At 40.6% G+C, this 10378-nt stretch overlaps 1 protein-coding gene across 1 annotated transcript; it reads right to left on the minus strand.

Moving 5' to 3' along the window:
- Positions 1 to 3237: 3237 nt before the first annotated feature.
- Positions 3238 to 9692, minus strand: LOC139468522 (uncharacterized). Its single transcript, XM_071250531.1, has 3 exons — positions 9609 to 9692; positions 8163 to 8721; positions 3238 to 4182 (listed from the first exon to the last, which is right to left on the minus strand). The coding sequence occupies exons 2-3, from the start codon at positions 8641 to 8643 to the stop codon at positions 3542 to 3544; spliced, it is 1122 nt and encodes a 373-aa protein (XP_071106632.1). The 5' UTR covers positions 8644 to 8721; positions 9609 to 9692; the 3' UTR covers positions 3238 to 3541.
- Positions 9693 to 10378: the final 686 nt, after the last annotated feature.

The raw sequence follows: 10378 nt of genomic DNA on the forward strand, positions 1-10378 counted from the left end.
TGTGACGTGTGAGGTTGTGATGTGATATGTGAGGTTGTCATGTGATGTGGAGGTTGTCATGTGATGGGAGGTTGTGATGTGATGGGGAGGTTGTGATGTGATGGGGAGGTTGTGATGTGATTGGGAGGTTGTGATGTGATGGGGAGGTTGTGATGTAATGTGTGAGGTTGTGATGTGATGGGGAGGTTGTGATGTGATGTGGAGGTTGTGATGTGATGGGGAGGTTGTGATGTGATGGGGAGGTTGTGATGTGATGTGTGAGGTTGTGATGTGATGGGGAGGTTGTGATGTGATGGGGAGGTTGTGATGTGATGGAGGTTGTGATGTGATATGTGAGGTTGTCACATGATGTGGAGGTTGTCATGTGATGGGGAGGTTGTGATGTGACGTGTGAGGTTGTGATGTGATGTGTGAGGTTGTCATGTGATGGGGAGGTTGTGATGTGACGTGTGAGGTTGTCACATGATGTGGAGGTTGTCATGTGATGGGGAGGTTGTGATGTGATGGGGAGGTTGTGATGTGATGGGGAGGTTGTGATGTGATATGTGAGGTTGTGATGTGATGTGGAGGTTGTCATGTGATGGGGAGGTTGTGATGTGACGTGTGAGGTTGTGATGTGATGTGGAGGTTGTGATGTGATGGGGAGGTTGTGATGTGATATGTGAGGTTGTCATGTGATGTGGAGGTTGTGATGTGATATGTAAGGTTGTCATGAGATGTGGAGGTTGTGATGTGAGTTGTCGTCGTGATGGGTAGGTTGTCATGTGATGTTGAGGTTGTCCTTTGTGTGGAGGTTGTCATGTGATGTGGAGGTTGTCATGTGATGTCACCAAGGCTGGAATGCTTGTGTTCTGGGGATTTCCTATGGATCAAGACGTTAACCTTTGTCCCACCCGAAGGAAAGGTAATAAACAGACTATACCAATATTAGAGTTGTCACAGACTTCCCACACCTTATACACCACATTTTGATTCCCATTAAATATATAATAGCATACCTCTAAAAGTATTAAATACAATAGGCATGTCTCCTCATTGAAACTCAAACATATACCGTACATATTACATGAAAACTAACAGCCCCTCATAATCGTCCAACAATCACCTAACATACATGCTTGTGTTGTAGCTGTGACAAAGTAATAGACAAAAACACAATGGCAATTTGAAAGATTCACCATCTTGTCTTGATGATAATGTGGAAGGATCATCACGAATTACTGTACGAACCATTTACCACCTGATGCTAATGCTTGAAGACACAGTTTAGTGTTCAGTGAGCCGTGACAGTTGCAACATATCGTTCAATAAAACAAAATAGAGATTTGATCAGGTAATATAAAACCAACAGATCATGACTATCACAAGGCAATGGATTTCATCACGGCTGCTGCTCCAGCCATATGTTGTCTCAGAAGGATTTATCACAGAGCTGCACGACAACAAGCACAGATTCTCTAGACACTAAATCGTACACTTTTAGACATAAAAATTCAGAATAGACACAAATAATATGCACATTTTGCAGCTTGAATTGTAAAAAACTAATTCATCTGTAGCATGAGAAAACAATCAAATGATTCAGATTGAATATAGAAAATCAGAAATGAACAATCACTAATCATGCTGATCACATTCTTCACAAGAATATCGACGTCTGCCATACCAATAATTACCACAGGGTTCCAGAGCATGCACATTGTCAGGCCACATTTTTTCCAGCATGCTTTACAGATCTGCCAAAAGTAAATATTTTGAAATGGAAAAAATAAGAATTTGCTCCTGTTTTCCCATCCCGCTAAGCTGAAAGCATATTTATTGCACCTAAAAATAATTTCAAAAGATGGGCCCACTGAGTCAAAAATTATGGGAGTTTGCCGCTGTTCCTGAAATTGATAGGATGCATCGAAACACAACAGTTGCTCCATGTGATTCATCAGGTTTGCATTGTGTGCAGGCTCTTCTCCCACATTAAACCATTTATATTTTTTATATCAGCTGACCTTTAGTGGAGGAGAAAACTAAAAAAAAAAACTGAATCGTGTTTTTCTTCTCTATTCCCCACCTAGATCTACCAACATGTATTTTGATGTGAAAAATCTGTAAAGCAAGAAAAAAAGTGTGGCCTTATGACTTGTCATATTTATGAAATGTCAACCAAATTCTTGGAAGTCATGCGTTGCCTGTAAACATAATCTCGGCCTTAGTGATCAACCGAGGGACTGCCATGATCAAGCCAGGGACATTCAAATTTCGCCCTGAGAACTCCTGACCCAAGTTAGTCCCTGCAAGCACATTCTACAGGAGGCAAAATATAATCACACAAGTTTACATCATGTACACATACCACAAATATTTGTCTTAAAATATATATCCCTATGTACAATTGTTATGTGTAAACCATCACACATATTTGACTTGTTTGATCAAAGACATAATTTAAATTAGGCAAGGTTGTGTTTGTAGATCTTGAATTATAGACTTTCCTCGGGAAATAGCCTTGTTGGAAATAAACATAACACATCTTGAAACAATATATATTTTCCCCCAGCTATATCCAACAAGCTACTTATTTTCTGAGCACCATCAAATCCATTCATTTTCATAACATGTATTGGTACAAAAATTTGGCGATTTGACATTTTCCACAAAACAAACTATTCATTTTTTTAACCACTGCCAACAAACTATTTATTTTGGGCATATTTCTAAAGAAACTATTCATTCAAAATATCACTGCCAACCCTTCTAGTAATCCAACGGAACCCACAACTCAAGGACACAAAAGTCTTGCCTTATCCACATCAACAACGGATGACACAGTTCCAGAGCCAGTAATGTATAGGGTCTGGATACTTGGCTCACAAACTACTTGTTGCACAACATACCATTACAGATCAGCAGAAAACATGGACTTCAGATGATTAATTCTTCAACACAAGCACATGATATTTTACATTTCATCTTTGTATAGAAAATGAAACCATTAATACTGTATTATTGTTTGAAATCAGAGTCACTTGTTTCAACGGCCTGCAATTATAAAATCACTAATGCCTTTATTTTTTCAACATGTTTTATAGGAAAATGTCCCCAAATCGAGTTGAACAAAATATAAATTCATATTCCTTTTCGAAAGATTTTCATCCATGTAGTGGGAAACTCCAAATCTGTCAATGGTAATCCATGTTGCTATGATTACATGATTTTCCTCAAATAACAAACTTTTTGCTATTTGCTAATATCAATTATCATGATACAAGCATATGCCAAAGTAGACTTTCTACTTGCTTTGACTTACATGTAAATTAGAGACCTCCTCTTTCATGTCCAGTTTTAAATCATTAAGCATTATATGTATTTAGGTGTTTGTAAATCCCATTCAGATTTTAAAGTTGTATTTTTGCTACTTGCTTTGATTTACATATTAACTAAGAGACCACCACTTATGTGTCCAGACTTTGTCAGTTCAGCTTATACTGGATGAATGTTGGCATTATCATCTCAATAGTGTCAGGTGTACAAAGGGCATCATCTGTCATCAAGACACTGTACGGGAGTCATGCTTGTCATCCACTGTACTCTGGAAATAACCAACATTTCCATTAGCAGTATGTCTGTGACCTGATTTGACACTGGCCAGCTCTTGTAAATCTTTTGACGATGAAAAGCTCATCACTTTTTTCAAGTCGCCTGATATTCTCTGCTTGTTCTCTGTGTACTTGGCATAAATGTAAAGTATTCCTCCCGACAGGTTCATCGCGATGCCGGTGTATGTTGCTATGTTGTGACTGACGCCTCCGAAGGTGAAGAGACCGAGGGTGGTTTGAACCATGGCCTTGAGACCTCCGACCACACTGGTGGTGAGAGCCGATGTGAGGCTCGTACACAGGAACAGCGAATAGTTGAGAAGGCAGCCAGAAGCCACAGCCACCAGAAACACCACATAGAACAGCGGCTGGTGGTACTGGTCGTACTGGGTCAGGGTGGCCAGCTCCCCGTTGACAATGCAGGCCAGGACGAGGAGAGGAAGGGTGTTGAAGCTGTTGAGCTGCAGTGTCTCCACCGTGGACTGCTCTTTCTCGGAATACTTCTGTACCAGCAACAGGTACATGGCTTGGGTGAAGTTGCTGGAGATGCCACACAGGTAGCCATTCAGGTGGAAGAACAGGTCCCCATAACCTGCAGGAAAGAAGCCACATCACAGATGCAAATTAACATGAAACATTCAATAACCCTGGCAACAGTGATAACATACACAAGGTCAACCCAAAAAAATCTACTAATCATCAGGATGCCTTTAATGTTTAATGTACAGACTAGCAGATCAATCTCAATCTCGGTTCTTTGCATGAAGATCTTTAGACACCTCCATAACAGGAGCAACACCCAACAGATTAAGGAAGGTTTTAATGAAGCTTGGGGGCTTAGGTGATAGCATTCATCCTACCCAGATGATGAGTGAGTGAGTATGGTTTTACGCCGCCTTTAGCAATATTCCAGCAATATCACAGCGGGGGACACCAGAAATGGACTTCACACATTGTACCCATGTCGGGAATCGAACCCGGGTCTTCGGCGTGACGAGCCAACACTTTAACCACTAGGCTACCCGACCGCCCCTACCTACCCAGATGATGTGGAACATTGCTCTTATCACTGACTTGTCTTGTACTACATGTACTACAGACCACCGCCATATAGCTGGAATATTGCTGAGTTGCATTAAACAAATATACATGGCTTTGGACATAGTGGCTGTGCTTGTTCTTATGTCATTAAATTTAGATCTTAGAGCTTGCTACCGCTACACATCTACACATCTGAGGACATCCCATTACTGATAACGTCAGAACAACCTTTCAACTGTATGTCTGATTCTGCAACATCATCCCCTATCTCTCACCTCAATGGGATAAATATTGGAAACATAAGAGAAGAACTGCCATACAATCCCGACCATCAACATGAACTACGAGACATTGCAGAATATTTGTTTGTTTTTCAAATTTTGATTATTTTTCAAAGCATAGTCTGGACTAGTGTAGAAAAAAATGCTTTCTGGCCACTGTCGACTTCACGTTGTTCATTTCATTGGTCAAACGTTACAAAAGGTCGTTTTGACCTGACCTGTACACATGCTGTAATGGGATGTCCTCAGTTCTTTTTGTAGAGGCAGCAAGCACTGAGATTTAATTTTAATGAGATTGTGGTTGTACGGGGTCTCTCCACAACATGAGCATTAATAAAAAATAAGCACCCACCAACCCAACATGCTCAATCGTGAGGGATTGGTCTTACAATATGGGGGACTGGTGGCACGGGGTGGGAATGTTGCTGTGGGATAGGTCATACAGCATGGGGGGGTGGGGGGGGGAATGTTGCTGTGGGATAGGTCATACAGCATGGGGGGGTTGGTGGCACGGGGTGGGAATGTTGCTGTGGGATTGGTCATACAGTATAGGGGGGTTGGTGGCACGGGGTGGGAATGTTGCTGTGGGATAGGTCATACAGTATAGGGGGTTGGTGGCATGGGGTGGGAATGTTGCTGTGGGATAGGTCATACAGTATAGGGGGTTGGTGGCATGGGGTGGGAATGTTGCTGTGGGATAGGTCATACAGTATAGGGGGTTGGTGGCATGGGGTGGGAATGTTGCTGTGGGATTGGTCATACAGCATGGGTGTGTGTGTGTGTGTGTGTGTGTGTGTGTGTGTGTGTGTGTGTGTGTGTTTGGTGGCATGGGGGGGGGGGGGGGGATAGAGAGAGGAAATGTTGCTGTGGGATTGGTCATACAGTATGAGGGGTTGGTGGCATGGGTGGGGAATGTTGCTGTGGGATAGGTCATACAGTATGAGGGGTTGGTGGCATGGGTGGGGAATGTTGCTGTGGGATTGGTCATACAGTATGAGGGGTTGGTGGCATGGGTGGGGAATGTTGCTGTGGGATTGGTCATACAGTATGAGGGGTTGGTGGCATGGGGTGGGAATGTTGCGGTGGGATTGATCTTAGGACTATCATATTTACTGACTCACCAATTTTACGTAGCATTTTATCATGCTCATCACCCCCCTTCCATAATAAAATGCCCAGTCCCTAAATAATGTACAAACTTATCAGCTGTGTCACTCTTTCATGACAACCCCCTCCATCTTACTCCCTATAACATATTACCAGTCCCTAGCGGTGATTCTGAGATATACAGTATCATCTGTCCTGTCTAAATACACCCCATGCAGCATGTCTAAATAAACAAGTGATCCTATCTCCAACAGCTGTTACCATACTTCACACATGGATAAATGATGAACATAGTGAATAGGCAATTGATTGATCTGCACCAAGTATCATGATGCACAGGTGAAGTGTCACCTGTTAATACAGTGAATTTGCCAGTGGCTGTAGTATTGGCCAATAAGGCTGACACATGAACATGAGCTGTACTGGACAAACAGCCTCTCACAGTCCTGATAGTTTACAAGTTCTCACTGACATGTTAGCATGTTAGACTGATCCTTGCATAGGTCACCTTGATCTACTTACACCTGGTTATGCCCTGTTTCCCAATAGTCTGTTTTATTCACATTTTTACACACTTTTACTTTTAAAAAGGCATAAAAACATTTGATACGCTGTATTTGTGCCACAGCCCAATTAGTACTAATTTAGTTGTTTGAATATTTACATATTTTGTATATTAACTGCATTTATTTAAGATCTGATATCGAAAAAACAGTTTCTTTTCATTTACGTGAGTACTTTAGATGTAAAGATTTGTACCCAATACAGTGCTTTTATTCCATAAGTTGGTATAAGTTGTGAACTACAACCCTGAATCATTTGTTTTGAATTTGTAGGATAGTGGGCAGTGTGCATGTTTGCTATTTACAGCCAACTAGGAAATATAAGAGAATATGTGTAAGCTGGTTGTTGAACAGTTTGCTATTATTCACATATATTTAACAAACAATTTATATAGTTGTAATGTAATGTATCGCAATGCACGGTTTGTCAATTGATGTATTTCACTGTGGGCCTCGTATCTGGATACAATACTGTATAGGGACTAATGAGTTCTTTCAGTCAGTCATCATCCATGGCCAAGGAATGTGAGATGGGTGCTGCATATTCCATAGTGACAACTTGGCAGATTTTACAAAAACTGCTCTGAAGCTCCCAGTTCAGATTCACAAGCTAACATCAATGATACTCACTAGTGCTGGGACGATACACCGATGCATCACGATATCTTAATTCCCGATACAAGTATCGACCACAGTTGCACACTAAGTAAAAAATATCGATTCTTACCTTAAATGTTTACTTTAGTAGCTGTTACACCAAACACTAATTAGTAGTGAAAACTAGTCGAGAAAAAGTTGTTTTTTTCATCAATTGTGCCATACTTGGCCAAAAGTAAATTGTAAATCGTTAAGTAAATTGTCAGTTGGCAGGTAAAAACTATTCTGTCTATGAAAAAGATGGCTCATGCATCATAGATAACATCTTCCCGAGACAAGAGTTAACTGACTTTCTAAGTCCAGTTTCCACCCTTGCCGAACTAGTCTGGAATTCATGGGCTTGATCGTAGCACCACCAGAGGTTATTACGAGTTACGTCCCTTCTAAGCCTCTCCTATGGATCAATCAGATTCCACTTCTCGTATCACTTGCATTTGTTTCAAAAGAAATGGTGATGCCCAGTCAAGACGATCTGATCGATAATCAAAATCTATATTGTGATAAAACTGGTCTTACATCGCGAAGTGAATCAAATCATGTGAGCACCTTGATCAAAAACATGAAAAGACTTGGAAAATATCTGTTGACAACAAGTTGGTGGCGCACATGCTTTGCAAATCCTGCAATTGACCGAAATCTGCCTGACAGTTTACAAACCGTATTTTGATTTCGTTGCACAATTCTGATTGGACTATGCATAGACTTGTTAGTCCAGCCAGAATGTTCATAATACCAGCCTACTTCGTCAAGGGTGGAAACTGGACTTTTATATTCAGTTAACTCTCTTGCCTCTCAAAGAATCACAGATAAAAGCACATACAAGTATCGTGATATGTATCTGATTGTGAACAAGGTATTGTGTTACGTATCGGATCGCACAGTTGGTGTATTGTCCCAGTCCTAAATTATAGGCTAATACTCACCTGCAACAACACAGCCCATGGACAGCATAACAACTGCCACAAGGGTTAGACGTGATGGAAAGCCTTTCTTCAGGATTACTATGGCAAGTAACATGGTGGAGATAGGTACACATCGTTTCAGTACGCCATACATGGCAATGTTCATGTGGGCCAGTGCTGTAAGAGCAAGCACTGCATTTGCCCCATAGAATAATGCCGGCCACACAAACTTCTTGGCTCGGGCCAAACTATATCTGGGTAGGTCAAGGACACCCAGAAAACTGAGGGTCTCCAGAAGGAGGATTGTGAACATCATCTGCACAACCATGATGAACACTGGGTAGTCAAACTTCATCGATGTCATGAGCGCCTTGCTGATAAATGCTGTGGCTACAGAGCAGACTCCATAAAACACTGCTGCCATTGTCCCCTTGACTGTTGTTGACATGCTGGTGATGGGCTCCCCCTTTATCTCAATAACGACCTTGTTGTTGCTGGACATTTTGATTGGTCAGGTGTTCCTGGAGGATGGTGAGATTTGGAAACACTCTTACATCACCAATGGTAGTTATCATAAATGCTGAAATAGAAAATTTATATCAATCAAAGTGGACTAAAAATGGTGCTCTCTCATTATATCCTTAACCCAAGTGCACTTAATCATAATAAGTTTATCCCCTGACAGTCTGAAAGAAAAGCAAAAGTTGTTCATGTCATCACAACTAATTATACAACTAGTTGGCTTCTAGCATGTTAATAAACGTACGGGTTGTAATCACAACACAAAATCGGTTCATCAACCTTTTGCTGCATATATATGAAGAAAACAAACAGCACGATCTTGAACTCAGTTTCGGAATTTAGTACAGAACAAAATGTAACTGGTTTCAAGCCATTATGTTTACTTTGTCTTTCCAAACTGTAACTTCTTACAGTTTGAAAAAACAATTTTTAACAGCAAAATAAATACAACTAGTTTGTTTTTCTACTCGAAGAACACATCAGATGTTAACAAAGTAATTCCAAATTTAGACAATCGAAACAGGTTATATTAGTCATTCATAGAAAATATCTGAGCACAAATGTACAAATGTTTTTGTGTACGAATTGCTCTTTTTTTCCCAACAGTAGCTATGCGACTAACATACGAATTCATCAGCAACCACAACAAACACCAAACATCTCTCGCGAATCTACAAACGTCAACAAACAATTTTTTTCAAGATATGGCCCTTATTTTGAAATACAAAATTATCTACATAACCATATAAATCGGCTGTGATTTTGTTATTATGAAAAGGACCAGTACATGTTCAGAGACATAAGCGCAGTAGAAAGTTGTGAACTTGTCTGTTTTCGCCATGAGCTCTACTAGCTTGTTTTGAATTGGAAGTTACTGAATGGTCATGTCATCGTTCTTTTTCTCAAAATATCAGACACATCAACAGCGCAAAACAGTATAATTACCCCATCACCGTGTGTGAGATCTATCGTCATGACTTTTGACAGATCAACATCTTCTTCTCTAGACTTGCGTGGCTAATCCTCCAGCGCCGCCTATGTAGCAGGGAAGGTAACTCTGCAGCCGGTGCATTGGTGAACTGGTACCCTCACACCGTTGCGTCAAGACGGTCACCTAGCTTACTACACGCTGAAATTTCCAGGAGCTTTTTCTCTACTTTGTGATAAAATATATCAAATTTATTGGACTTAACTGGGAATGTGTATGATTTCTTCCCAATACCGATAAATTATCTTTTTTTTTCAGTTAACTTATAATTCAGAGGAACAATGTTGTTTATATTCAGAAATATTAAGTCCACTAAAATGACGACCCGGGTTTGATTCCCCACATAGGTACAATGTGTGAAGCCCATTTCTGGTGCACCCCGTCGTGATATTGCTGGAATATTGCTGAAAGTGGCGTATACACATACTTACTCAAAAATATGAATAAAATATAATGGTGATTTGGCAATGTGGTTTGTTGAAAAAAACTTTGTTAAAAGGTATTCATCGCGATGCCAGGGAATACTTTCGGCTTACGTTCTTTGGCAGATTTTTGTGGTCCATATGCGAAGAGGGAGGGGACAAGATAAATAGATGTTACAAGCGTTCATTGTTAAACACTTCTTGAACCAAAATCTTTAATGCAAATAGGGCCTACTAAATCATGACGTTAGAAAGCATTAATTTCCACCTTTACTTGTTTCAGTATTCACGGGGGGTATCGTGGC

Source organism: Haliotis cracherodii, unplaced genomic scaffold (assembly GCF_022045235.1).
Source record: "Haliotis cracherodii isolate W230 unplaced genomic scaffold, xgHalCrac1.p SCAF_2, whole genome shotgun sequence".
In the NCBI taxonomy this organism is placed as follows: Eukaryota; Metazoa; Mollusca; class Gastropoda; order Lepetellida; family Haliotidae; genus Haliotis; species Haliotis cracherodii.

What these genes read in the sequence shown, in the direction of transcription:
- LOC139468522 (XM_071250531.1), bottom strand. Translation starts at nt 8,643, where the DNA reads ATGTCCAGCAACAACAAGGTCGTTATTGAGATAAAGGGGGAGCCCATC. An exon ending in CATGGGCTGTGTTGTTGCAG is followed by an intron (nt 4,183 to 8,162) that starts GTGAGTATTAGC and finishes TCTTTCCTGCAG; the next exon opens with GTTATGGGGACCTGTTCTTC.